This window comes from Arachis ipaensis, chromosome B7 (genome assembly GCF_059453495.1).
Source record: "Arachis ipaensis isolate K30076 ecotype BB chromosome B7, ASM5945349v1, whole genome shotgun sequence".
Lineage (NCBI taxonomy): Eukaryota > Viridiplantae > Streptophyta > Magnoliopsida > Fabales > Fabaceae > Arachis > Arachis ipaensis.
Window position 1 is genome coordinate 3,039,225 of NC_142442.1, and position 14,052 is coordinate 3,053,276.

The window sequence follows — 14,052 nt, forward strand, 5'->3', positions numbered from 1 at the left end:
GAATACTCTATGATCTTCTAGAGTCTTCTAGAACCTTCTAGGATATTCCAGGAACTTCTAGGACATTCTAGAACGTTCCAGAACCATCTAGAGCATTCTCAAATACTCTAGAAAACTCTACAAACACTGTTAAATTTAACCTTCTAAAATTTACCGTGACAAACCGCTTCTATCACTTAAATTGTGTATTATGAATAATAAAAGACTAAACATGAGCCCAGTAATGTTTTGATTTCTTATCAATTAGAATCTATTAGTAATGGACTAATGGAGGAACAGCCTAGAACCAACTCAACAACAAATAAAACAGGGTGCAAACTGCAAACATCAAGCTAGGAAATAAATAAAACAAAATAAAACCCAAAGAATTAGAAACACGAAGAATTAAATCAAACCACCAATACTCACAAACAAAAATTAAATATAAAATAAAATAAAATAATTAAAAATTTAATATATAAATTTCAAATATTCAAATTTAATCATTTTTAAACGAATAAAATCAAAATTTTGTGATTTTACATAATACCTTATTCATATTTTATTTTTAAAAATTCACAAAGTAAAAATTTTTTAAATAACTTTTAAATTCTAAATAAATAATCACCACACGCGCAATCAGCAATCCTCATCAATCAGCAACAGAAGTACAGAACAAGAACACTTTCAAAAATAATTTCTTATCATTCAAAACGACGAGAAAAACAAGAAAAATCAGAGAATCCAAAAACCAAAAAAATTAAACAATTAATCCAAACTCAGCAATCATACCACCACGGCACCACCAACTCCAACTCAGAACACAACAAACAGCAGAACTCACCCCAACTCAGAACACAACAAACAGAAAAAGAAACAGCAACTCAAGAATCAGATTTCAGTAACTCAGGAAAATTAACAAAATAAACAACCATAAATTGAAGCAAACATAGATTTGAATCATCAAAAAACAGAAACTCAAAATCATAAAAATTAACAAAAGAAAAAAAACTGAACAAGCAGAGCTACCGACGAAGGAGGAACCAAACTGACGTCGATGGAGGAATGGAACAGGCGGCGAGGAAGGATCGAAACTCAACTGACCAGCGATGGAGGAATCCAACCGACCGCGCTTCGATCTGCAAGTACACGACGATGAATACGACGACGATGTAGAGAAGACGACCACAAGCTTCGATCTGCAAGGCCAGATGCGACGACGTGGAGGAGAAGAGGATCGACGGCCAAAAACTTCGAGCTGGCCCTCTGTCTGTCACTGCCGGCGGCAAGACACCCTCTGGCTGACGAGAAGAGTTCGGCGACGGTGGAGGCGGTAGCGGCTGCTGCTGCTGGCTGAGAGAGAGAGGGGCTGCTGGCTGAGAAGGAGGGGCAGTGGATTAGGGTTTCTGGCTAAGAGAGGGGGACAGGGAAAGTATTTATAGGCTCAATTTTCTCCTTTTTGTTTTTTTAATTAAAAGTTAAAACTGAACATCGATAAAACCGAAAGGTTCTATCGATTTATGGGTTTATTGCCGGTTCAACCGAGTTTTTGCTTATTTTTTGTCAGATGATTTTTCACACCAATTGAATCGATTAAAAGATTGATTTTCGGTTAATTTAATCGAACCAATCAGTTGGATTCAATTTTTAGAATTATTTTAGAGTATTTTGTATATTTTGAAATTTAGCAAATGATTTGAGTAATTTCTCCGTAAGTTATTGTTATTCATGAGAGATACCTTATACTAATGAGTTAAAGAACTTAAAACCTCCACTGAAGAGGAGAGAGAGAGACACAAAGACAATAGAAAGTGTGTCTAAATGCTTTAGACTGGGCGTGTACACTCTTAATTAGGGGTGACAATATGTAAAGTATGGTAGAGTTTGGATGATTGGATCTAACCCTAAATTTATTTGTGGGTTGAGATTTTTATACAAATTTAACTCTATCTTATCTGTGAGTTGAGAATATCCTAACCCTAACCTTATTCGTTCTTAATTTGCGGAAAGGGTCATAACGATGCGACATTATTATATAACTTGATTATAATTTAAAATATAATTGATTTTTATGTAAAAAAAAATGTATTAAATTTTTAATTAATGATCTTCTCTTACTGATTAAAAATCTTTTGCATTTAATGAAAGATCTTTGGTTTAATATTCACTTAAAATATATTTTTATATAAATATATAACATATACATAACAGAATCCAACTTTAATAAGTTATTTTTTAGATGTTTAAATGTCCCAATTACAATGTGAGTGTTGAGAAGAAATTGTGGTTATTTTTTTATTTGTTAATGTCTTAAACAAATTATTCGGACAAACTATATTTATTTATTAATATTTTTTAGTAGATTGTATTCTATCATGTAATTTTGATAAACTATATTTATTTGTTGATATTTTTTAATAGATTGTATTCTATAGTGTAATTTTGAAGTTTTTTTTTAGTGTATTTAGAAAGAGAAAGTATTTGGAACCAATATTAATTGTGTACAATGTGTACAATAAATTTAAAAAAAAAAAAATTAAAATTAGTATTTAAATCAATTCATACTATATACGGTTATTTCTAATTTTACATTAACCTCCAATACACGTCCAAAACTCACCGTCATCTTCTCCGATTCTCACCTCGCGTCACTGAATTTCTCGCCGGCCATACCGAGGCCGCCGCATCCTCCCATCGACACCGTCTTCACCTCCGCCAGTCAGCTCGATGCTCCTCGCCCTCTGACACTTAGCCTAACATTGCTGTCGTTGTTTTCGTGCCTCTCTTCCGAACCGGATTCGCTTTCTCCCATTCCTTCAAGCCTCTTCTCACCGATGATACCACCATGCTCTTCTTCTTCTCCTTCGGATCCAAGCATGGTTAGCTTCTTTCATGATTTGAGCCCTATGCTTCACAACAGTGCCGCTTTTGTCATGACTAGTCCTTCATAATTATGTTTCACCATAATAATAGTTTCCTTTGTTCATTCATCTTCTTCTATTTTAATAGTCAATTTAGGATGGTCATTTTAGTAGGTATGCGGATGGTTGTTTTATTTTTATGTAGATGATTATTTTGATTGAATTGAGTTTAATTATATATAATTAAAATATGTTAGATATTCAATTCATTAGATATGCAGATGATTATTTTTATCCTTAAGTGGATGGTTATTTTTATTAAGGGTGAGTGGCGTGTGGCAAACCAAGTAACGACGGTGAAATGAGATGATTATTGATGAAGGTGTGGTAGCCACCGGTTGAAAAAGAATAGAGTATTGGAGGATTTCATATGGTTATTTTTTTGAAATAATTAACTGAATTTTTTAAAAATTTGAAATTTGAAATTTGATGTGAAATAACTGAATAAGAGTTTTTAAATTTATTATTTCGTGGATAATTTTTATTTTTAATTCATATTGAGCTAAATAAGTAGCCTATTGTACACATTATACAAATACCCCATTAGTTTTCTAACGGGACTCATTTAAAAATAATTAAATTATGCTTATTTTGCGAGAAGATACAAGATTGTTGGACATGCTTTAGTGTCTATTAATCAAATCATCAAATGGAAGCTATGTTGGTATTTCAAGGCAGTAGAGTTTTATGTTTGTGATGATAAAGGGAAAATATAAGAATTTAAATTCGCTGAACAAGTTGAACTACAAATATGATTCGAATTGGGGTTATTCGTTTTAAATTGATTTGCATGTAATGTAATGTGTGGTCAAATTGTTTTAACCTCTCTATGATAGCATGGAGTTTTAAACCTATTACTATTATTATTTGTGCCTTGTCGAACACTTTATGTCTATCAAGCCGCATTTTTAGAAATATAGATATGAAAAATAATAAGAGTTGAGAAAATTTTGGGATAGATTACGATCATTAGTTGTAATAGTAGTAAAAAAATATATTATTTACAGTCATTAATTTTGGTGGTTTATTTGGTGCATATCTATTATGTAGATAGAATCTTATAAAAGTTGGTAATGTCTCATTCATTATGAAATTATATTGGATAGTCTGTTTTTTGTTTGGAGGGAAAGAAAATTATACACTATTTCTTTCTATTTAATTTTTATCAAACTCAAAATAGACTTTATAGAGATATTAATTCATGCATTATTACATTATGTTAACTAATTTAACTATAAAATTTTACATATACAAATATCAAATTAAATTGCACAGTTATGTATAGCAATTAAACCTTTTTCCTAGATGAATTCACCGATTATAATGTTTTTGTCTTAATATATGGTAATATTTGGTGCAAAACAAAAAAAAGTTTCTTAAAAAATAAAAGGTATATATTGATATTACAAAAATAGTCCAAGAAAAAGAAAGGGTAAACCACTAAAAAAACACTCGAATAAATTAACGTTGATGACAAAAATAATCTGAAATAATTTTAAAATACGACAAAAATATTCAACATTAAATATATATTTCTTAAAATATGATTTAGACATTGAATTTTGATGCAATTTTTTACAAACATAATTAGAAAAATGAGATATTATTTTTTTTAAGATTTGGTGATTTTTTGCTAAGATAATAATATTTCATTTTTCTAATCATGTTTGTAAAAAATCGCATCAAAATTCAATTTCTAAAGTATTTTTTGAAAAATGCATATTTAATGTTAAATATTTTTGTCATATTTCAAAATTATTTGAGGATAATTTTGTCGATAGCAAAATTCGGATACATTTTTGTCAGCGTCAAAATTATTCGGATGTATTTTTGGTAATTTACCCAAAAAGAAAAACAAATACATTTTAGGGCAAGAAAAAAATTGTGAAGCTGATAAATGTATTTGGTGCACTAATAGTGAATTTTACGTAATCGTATAATTATATCCGTTTTTTTATTACCATTCAAATATAAAATATATTTATTTTTGTTAATGTGTCCGTATATAATTGGATGCACGCTTAAATTCTTTATTTTATCTGAATTTTTTATTGGAAGTTGGCGATGGAAGCTTGATTGAGAGAGTGACGTCTAACTCTTGAAATAAAAAAGAAGAAGAAGAAGAAATGGTGAAGGGACAAAACGCACCAAGCGAATTGAGACATGTTATTGATCAGCTGGAGCGTTACTGCATGGCACCCGATGGATCTCTCATGTCCATCAATGTTTACAACGATCTCCATCTTGTAATCATAATAATAATAATTCTCCTTCAAATTATGTGTTCATTGAATTCAATTTTGATTCTCATTAATTGAATTCTACGCAGGCAAGAGAGGAAATGTGCAGGGAGAGAATACGCTACCTGGAAGCCATGGTACAAAGTTACAATCAGCTTGTTTATGGACATGAAACTATTGATTTGATTAATTGCATGGCATGCTTAGTTTAAGAACAATTTTATTGTGTGATTGTTTTGATGTATTCATGCATTGATTGAAGGCAATATACTCCGAGGTGGTTGCAATGGTGGAAGAGTATCATGAATCATCGAGCTCCGGCGGAATAAGCGATTCTTCTGGTGGTCTTCATTCGCCACTTGGAACGATGAACTCATCTCAGGTTTTGTACAAAAATGCTATGTACTCACCAAAAATAAGTCACCAAATTAGCCATTATGTATTTTTGAATAAATACATGTGTTGTTTAAATAATTTTCAATGTGTATATTCCAATGCGTATTAAGTGGCTGATTTGGTAGCTGATTTTTGGTATACACATAGCATGATAGGGTTTCGTATTTGTTATGCTGCTAACTTCTTTTCCTTTTTGTTGGTTATAATCTTTGGTACATTACTATGTAAGGATTTGCATTATGTGTTTACATATTGTTGTTGGTTATGGCTTAGGTTGATTGATATAAACAAAAATTACATTTTCTCATTCTGTTAGGTGCATAAGACTTTAGAGCATCGGATGGCTGTGGCCGAGGCGGCTCAAAGATTGAGACTTCCACTTATTGCTGAAGATGGGAAACTTCATGAGCATGAAGATATTGAGAAGTTGAGTGTGGTGTCTAGAAGCTTCATTGATAGTAACAGTTCCAGTCCCAATGCCACCATCTATTCAAGCAATGCTGCAAATTATGCTACTCCAAGAAGCTCCATCAGTGGGGTTAATTCTGCATTCTCTGTTATAGTAGATTCGGCAGAACCAGGAATTTTTGGTGTCCCTGATCGCTTTTTGGGAATTACACCTGCTTATTTGTGGCAAAGTCAAATTCAAAAAACACCATCATCTGGGGTATACTTTTAGCATAATTTTAAATTTGAATTGAAATGTGTACTTTCATCATTGAAACCTAAAGAAAAGAAAAACAAAAATCTTTAGGATATGAGAGAATACTGCAAGTCTCTTTCCCGTGAGATAGACGATCGCCTGAAATTGAAATGTGATATGCTATTAAGTGCCTTTGTATTGGATGTCGACGAAAATAGTAAGTGTAATCTGCATATTATTATTCTAATTAATTGGGTGATGCTGATTCTTTACCTTGGTTTATCATTTTTAATATTTGCTAACTGATTCCTTGGTTCTTGATGTAGATTCTTTTTCATCTCCAAGTCTCAGAACGAGTTCTTTGCTTGCAGAAAGGTATGAACTAATTCCAGTAACGTAATCTTTAATTGTTTGAAAGTTCTTATTCACTTGTAACATGGAAAATTGTCATGTCATAGAGCAAATATTCATGTCTTTGTAATATGAAGTAGAGTTAAAGAGCATAGATAATTCCAGTTCTAATACTTTTGACTTTTGAATACATAGCTATTAACTGCAATGTCTCAATCTAAACAGGGTGAAGTCAATGATTGAACAGATTGAAAGAGAAGAAACAGCATTGCGAGAGAACCTTTATTCTGCATATAGAAAGTTTGCTGAATACTATAATGTACATGCATAGACACTGAGTATAATCACCTCCCTAAGAAATTGCACACGTTTTTTTTTTCTGCGTTTGCAAGTTGAGGCATTGCAATTTACATTCTTTTCCATCTCTTGCATCATCTTCACAATTTTACGTACTAAAACCTGTTTTAATAGGTCCTGGAGCAGATACTTGGGGTGATTATTGAACTATTTAATAATTTTAAGTTGGGACATCAACATGATTATGTGAGTATTTAACAAATTCCACTATAATTGCTAAGGGTGCATATTCTCGACTTACCCCCGATGTATTTGTTAGGATGAAGTGAAGAAGTCATGGCTCTGTCAAAGATGTGAGGCAATGGATGCAAAATTAAAGTTGGTTTTTTATCTGTTACCTTTGCTATGATTAATGTTTCTTAATAACTAAAATTCAAATCATATCTGTATTTTATTTTATTTTAAAAATGATTCGACTCTATATATCTGAAATTATAACAAAATTGTGAAGTCCAAATGTCAGTTGGTTTACGTCATATGCATCGTATATCTACTTCAAATGATCTTTAGCAGCATCTTTAAGTTTTTTCCAGATGACATTATCTGATAAAATTCATGTTTTCCATTGCATGTCAGGGTCTTAGAGCATTTTTTCCTTTATAAGACTTACAATGAAGAAACCGTACCTGCCCTATATAAGATAAGGTACAACCATTGAATCCTAAGTTTGTAAGTAGATCTGTTTTAGTTTTAATTTAGCTTTGTTTTTTCCTTACCCGTTTTCTTCTTAGGGAATATATTGTTGAGGCTACTAAAGAAGCTTCCGATACTTATAATAAAGCGGTATGTTTTTATGTTTCCTCATGCATGTCTTAGTATTGGTGATTAGTTATTATGATAGTAACACAAGAAAAGAATGAGCAATAATCATCTTCATCTTCTACTACTAGTATTATATTATTTTGAAAATGCGAAGGCAATGACAAGGTTGACAACTGACATTGTATCTGTTACATGAGACATGATCCAATTTCGTCTCTAGCTTCGAAGCAATTTCAGAATGTGGTTCTTGTTCCAGTTAATCAAGTGCAAATGTGTAATACTTATATGGTTATATTTATGGTTGTGATAATGTTTGTGTTTCTATATTTCATCCTTTTTAACAGTTTACTCGCCTGATGGAATACCAAGGTCTTGATGATGAATTTGAGGACATGGCAAGGGAGTATGAGGATATTTTAGAGGTGATCATATTTCTTTCCTTAATTTTTATTCTGTTTGTAAATGTAATGTTAGTTTTCTCTTTTATTTTTTTTAAGTTTGGCTTTGTTGAATTATTATTTATTCCTTATAATGATGATGTGTTTGCAGAAATTGGAAAATATGCAATGGACAATTCAACAAGTTGAGATGGATCTGAAATCATTTGCTAGATAACCAAAGCATAGAGTATAAGAGTCTAGTAACGAAGCTTGTGAAAAAATTAATAGTATTCCAGCCTCATGATTTTGCTAAATGAGGGGAAGCAAAATATATGTTGTAGTTAAGATTTTTTTGAGCTTTAGTAAACTTTTTATAGTTTATATTGCAACCTTGGCAAATGATTCGTTATTTACTTTTTTATTATATGAGGATGAATTTCATATCATAAGTAATAGAAAATGAAGTCCTTTTTAAACATTATTTCGTTAGGCTATTCTTTATTAGAAGTATTTTTCTAAGGGGAACTCTGATGTGACATTAACTTTTTTTCTAATACAATGTTGAAGTTACATTCCAATAAAAATGAATGAAGAAACCAAACAATTGGATGTAACAAATTTTCTATGCAGAGATATTTTGTGATTTAGAATAGGCATTGCCTTCTTGCTAGGTTACTCTAACTGCTCATCATCAACAACAAAATCTTATCCCACTAGGTAGAGTCGGTCATATGGATCAAATGATGTCATTGTGCCGTATCATGTATCATGTATCATGTCTGTAGTAAAATTGATCATACAAAGATCGTTCTAGCTTTCTCCACATATCCAAATCACCTGAGATGAGATTTCACAATCTTTTTAACAATGGGTGCTACTCCAACTTTCTATTCCAAAATCATTATTCCTTATTCTGTCAATACGAGTATGATTATTTGCATCTTCATTTTGGCCACTCTAACAGCTCATCATTGTACAAAATTCTTCATAGCTTATTCTACCATCCTGTGATACCACAAGATTAATAATATTGAGTTTAGTATAAGCTGAGGAACTATAATAGAATCTTATAGCAGCTCAATACAAAAAGATAAAATATGCATACATTATCTGTATCAATTTGAGATATTATTTCATTGATTGTGACTTCATCATTGGCACCAAATTCTGCCATGAGTGTGTTCAGATTATCTCTTGTAATAAACCTGTAATGAACCAGAGTAAATATGTCAATTCGGAGAAATACTTACATGTTTCTGAAGCCAAAAAAGCAAAAAAATTCAGAATATGTGACTGTAAAATCAAACTAAAATTATTATTCATGTGTTATATATTATTGGAAAAGAAATTAATGTAGAAAATCTTACCCACTCTTGTCTATATTAAAATATTGGAAGGCCTTGTTAAGGTTTTGATCTCTTTTTAATCTATGCCTGTGCATTGCAGCAGTGATGAACTCTATGCAGTCAAAAGTGCCATTTCTATCCATATCAACCTAAGATTTGACAATAAAATGTAATTAAAGATTTTGAAGACATATATAAAAAAATGAAGATAAACAGATTATAATAATAAATGATGCTATATCAATGATAAACTGATAACAGGTTGCAACACTTACAGCATCCATAATCTGCTTCGCTTCGGAATCAGTAAGCTTTGAACCAAGTTTTTGCATTCCTGTCTTCAGTTCTTCAGAGGTGATTGCACCATCATTATCAGTGTCCATATTTGCAAACATTGTCTTCAAACCTCGGACCTCTTCTTTAGAAAGATTTTGCGCAATAACCTACGCTTATTAGAAAATAAACAATAAAAGGAGTTAACTAACTCTTAGGCAATAAAGAATATGTTGGTTTCTTCATGCAGCTTGTGTGGTTGAACAACATACTTTGAGGGAAAGTTTCTTTAGCATATTCATTTCTCTGAATGCATTCATTCTGGAAAGGATTGCATTGTCCATTGGCTTGTGATGAGAAGAAGCCTTCACATTTTCTTTAATCCACTTGTGCTCTACAAGTCATAAAATCCAAATGATTCAATTAGTAGAGAAATTAAGTGCACTAAATAGGAAATTAAATCCTTAAGCATGCTAAAACCCTTCTATAAGTGATTTGAATGTCCAACTATCACACCCTTAGTTTATGTTTCTCAAGTGTCTTGTGACAATAGAAAATACCATTATGGAGGATAGAAACAAGATAGAATAGTCGTGTATATCGTTCATATCTTTGTATTTCTGTTCTAAAATAGTTACCAAATGCGGTCTTCATAAATTTCAAACAATAAAAGAATGTATATATATGCTAAAAATTACATACCTAGAACTTCAGCAGATGTAATGCGTTTCTCTGGATCAAGTGTGAGCATCTTAGACACAAGGTCTTTAGCATCCTTTGATATTCTTGGCCATGGATGACTTTCAAAATCGATACGGCCTAGTAGTATAGCTCTAAATATTCCCTCTTCTTTCTCTGCAGCACAGATTTTGTGTAAATGGAAAAGTTATTCAAGTCTAGAATGCAACAGAGAAAAGTTCAAGTGTTAGGCTCTAATACAAGGTGATGATTCCTAATGTGAAAGTCAAAGTTTACCTGCCCAAAATGGAGGCATACCACTGAGTAAGGCATACAATATAACTCCTGCACTCCATATATCTGCTTCCTTTCCATGTTTGCCTTTTAGAACTTCTGGAGCAATATAGTATGGACTCCCAAGAACATCAGCATATTTCTCTCCTGTATGAATTAATCAATGAAAGTTGATTACATATTCTAAGTTCAAGAAGATACTCTTATCATGTTTTTTGTTTTCATTTATCGTTTTCACTTTTTTCTTTACAGAATCTTGAAAAGATTAAACATTCATTGCATCGTCTTTAGGTTTTAATGCCGTCCTTTTTACTTGACTCTAATTCTTGTTTTCTATCCTATTTTGTTCGGTATCTTATAAACATTTATTTTTAGATGTTCAAATAACATTATTCTTTTCAGTATTTAACCAAATAGACTGAAAAACCAAACAAAAGATCAATTCTTACCTTGTTCAATGAAAGAGGCATGGCCAAAATCAATGGCCTTAAGAATTGCATCTTCACCCCTAGTAGAAAACATGAGATTCTCTGGTTTAAGGTCCCTATGCATAACACCCATGAAATGGCATTGATGAACAATGGTAACAATTTCTCTACACAATGAAGCAGCATCTCTTTCATTGTAATGACCCTTTTGCATAATCCTATGGAGAAGATGGCCACCTGAACATAGCTCCATAACAATATGAACATAAAGAGAATCCTCAAAAACACTTTTGAACTCAACAACATTTGGTTGGCCACTCAAATGCATCATAACTTGGATCTCCTTCTTTAAGGCATCCTTATAATCACCACCTCTGCTTAGAAGCTTCTTCTTTGAGATTGATTTGCATGCATATTGCAATCCACTTGATCTCTCAATGCACAAATGTGTCACACCACAATTGCCCCTCCCTAATTCCTTCCCAAAAGTGTAGAACTTACCAATGTGTTCAAATGGTATCCCAAGAATTGTTTCAGAACTTTCATCAAATGGGTAGGGTGCATATGCTTTTGCTTTTGCTTTTGAACTTTGGCTTTTACTTATACAAGCACCCATATACTTGAGAATGTTGAGATTATTGACTGTGATTTGTCACACAACAATTATAGCTGCAAAGAATTTGTAACTATGAGACTAATTTGATAATAACTTAATTACTATCTTAGAAAACATAGTTATGACATAAAAGCTATTTTGTCCTACATAATATTTCCAAAAATAAATGTTAAATTAAGATTTGGATTATGAGTCTAGAAATATTATTAATATATGGAAAATATTATTTATACATCAACACAGTGAACCATTGTAAAATAATCATTACAACTAAATAAGAGAATAGAAGTAGGATTGAAATTATGGAGGGAAAAAAATTAGTTAATGCCTCCTTAATAGAGCTGTCAAATAACAAATAATTGTGGACAGATATTATTTAATGAAAGAAAAGAATTAATTCAAATAACTAGTTTTAGTTGGTTTATTTATAGATTATGTATTTGTAATTTCCAGTTAAAACAATGTACATATTTAACTAGTGACAGCATTTTCTATTTTCCATTTTTGTCTTTGTTGTCTCTTAAGTCTTACGGCTAATTTTTTTTATATTGCAGGAGTGTGTGAGTTGTGTTTGGTTATGGTGTATAAAGGTATTAGACACAGGTGTGGGACAGGAGAAATCGGACCGTCCGAATTCTTTGTTAGAAAATTCGTTGACCATAAATCGGACCGTCTGATTAGTTTTTTTTTTTCTTAAAATCAAATCGGACCCTCCGTTTACACTTTTTGTTTTTTTTCTTAAACTGAAAACGGACCCTCGAATTACAATTTTTGTTTTTTTAATTTTTTCTTAAAATGAAAACGGACCCTTCGTTTTTAGAATTTTTTTTAAAAATCAAATCGGACCCTCCGAATTTTATTAAAAAAATTTTTTTTTGTAGATCCCCTCTAATCGGACCGTCTGAGTTCCTTGCTCTAAATCCCTCGGTCCGATTTCAGCCCCCTGACACCACATGCAGGGAAAACACCCCTATTCTCCATAACGCTATATCACCCCACACTTTTCTCCATATTAAAAATAAAAAGCGAAGTCTTACTAATGAATTGGATTCAATATATGAAATTATTTCTTATAGTGTTAATAATGTTGGGTTATTTGTGCTTTTCAAATTTTTCATTTCATAACATTCAATCAGTTACAAAATGAATTAATAATTAAACATAAATACTAACCATATCATATGAATAAGGAGAACAATTTATTTCTAATTGATACAAATGTCATATGTAACAATTTTCAGCTTAAAGAGTTGTTAGATCATCAACTAGTTTTTCATTTATTTATTTATTTATAATCAAGACTATCAACTAGAATCCATAACAATGAAATGATAAGAACCCATGAGAACTAAATCAATTGGAAAAAAAAAAAGAACAGAAAAAAAGAACATGAGATATAGTTGATAAAAAAAAAACTATGTATATATTAAACTAATGCTAACATTTTCATGACTCAAAAAAGAGAGAGAAAAAAATGGGAAAAGGAACTAACCTTCAATGTATACCTTTAAATGTTTCTCTAACTTGTACTTGATTAGCAATGATCAATTTTGAACTCTCAATAAACAAATGCAGACTTTGAAAATTGATTGCAATGTAAAAGACTAAAAGGAGATAGAAAATGTGACTTTATACAATATAAAAGGCAAGTGAACAAGAGAATGACAACGTCAACAATAAGAAAATGTGACTACATTAGGAAATATATAGGTTTCAATCTCTGAATATAGTAAAATAGGGTCTTCAAAATCAACATATTATAAATAGATTCAACACCAACTGTTCCAACAAACATTTTCATTTTCAATTTCATTTTTTTTTTTTTTGGTGACTCTTTTTCAATTTCATTTTTAAATTCATTATAAATAGTTAACGCGTCTTATTTTTGTTTAACTAAAATATCGGAAAAGAATGAAATCGCCATATGTCTAACTTGACTTTTTACTCAAAATTAGTCAAGTGATATGCTAAACTGTCTCCTTAAATGGTCTTAATTTTTGAATCCCAAAAACAAATAATTAAAATAAGTAACTCATAAAAGAGACAACAATAGTTTCTCAAATCTTATTAGTTGGATTTCTAATATTATGGTCTAAATATTAATAGAGTAAAGTATTGTTTTTGTCCTCAATGTTTGAGATAAATTCTATTTGTATCTCTAACGTTTAAATCGTCCTATTTGTATCCCTAACGTTTGTAAAAGTGATTCAATGTTATCCTACCGTCAATTACACAACATAAGCACTTTAGTTTGAGTTTTAAAAATCTCTTCTTGAAGTTAGAATACAAATGTTTGGGATAGAATCGATAATTTACTCTTAAAAATAGCTCATCAAATGTTGAAACTAATTCCTACAACATTTACATAATTTACTTTTCTAGGGACAT

The 14,052-nt window shown here is 31.1% G+C and overlaps 2 protein-coding genes across 2 annotated transcripts; one reads left to right on the top strand and one right to left on the bottom strand.

Moving 5' to 3' along the window:
- The first annotated feature begins 5,016 nt into the window (after nt 1–5,016).
- On the top strand, nt 5,017–8,326 carry LOC107606546 (AUGMIN subunit 4-like). The gene is made up of 13 exons (XM_016308598.3): nt 5,017–5,146; nt 5,230–5,277; nt 5,403–5,522; nt 5,853–6,203; nt 6,291–6,396; nt 6,506–6,554; nt 6,756–6,849; nt 7,002–7,073; nt 7,147–7,205; nt 7,464–7,532; nt 7,619–7,670; nt 7,994–8,071; nt 8,199–8,326. The coding sequence occupies exons 1-13, from the start codon at nt 5,027–5,029 to the stop codon at nt 8,262–8,264; spliced, it is 1,284 nt and encodes a 427-aa protein (XP_016164084.1). The 5' UTR covers nt 5,017–5,026; the 3' UTR covers nt 8,265–8,326.
- A 622-nt stretch (nt 8,327–8,948) lies between these two features.
- Nucleotides 8,949–13,278, bottom strand: LOC148550166 (calcium-dependent protein kinase 2-like). The gene is made up of 9 exons (XM_088492576.1): nt 13,157–13,278; nt 11,070–11,717; nt 10,624–10,767; nt 10,351–10,503; nt 9,921–10,042; nt 9,651–9,818; nt 9,397–9,524; nt 9,135–9,234; nt 8,949–9,034 (listed from the first exon to the last, which is right to left on the bottom strand). The coding sequence occupies exons 2-9, from the start codon at nt 11,662–11,664 to the stop codon at nt 8,987–8,989; spliced, it is 1,458 nt and encodes a 485-aa protein (XP_088348702.1). The 5' UTR covers nt 11,665–11,717; nt 13,157–13,278; the 3' UTR covers nt 8,949–8,986.
- Between the last annotated feature and the right edge of the window lie 774 nt (nt 13,279–14,052).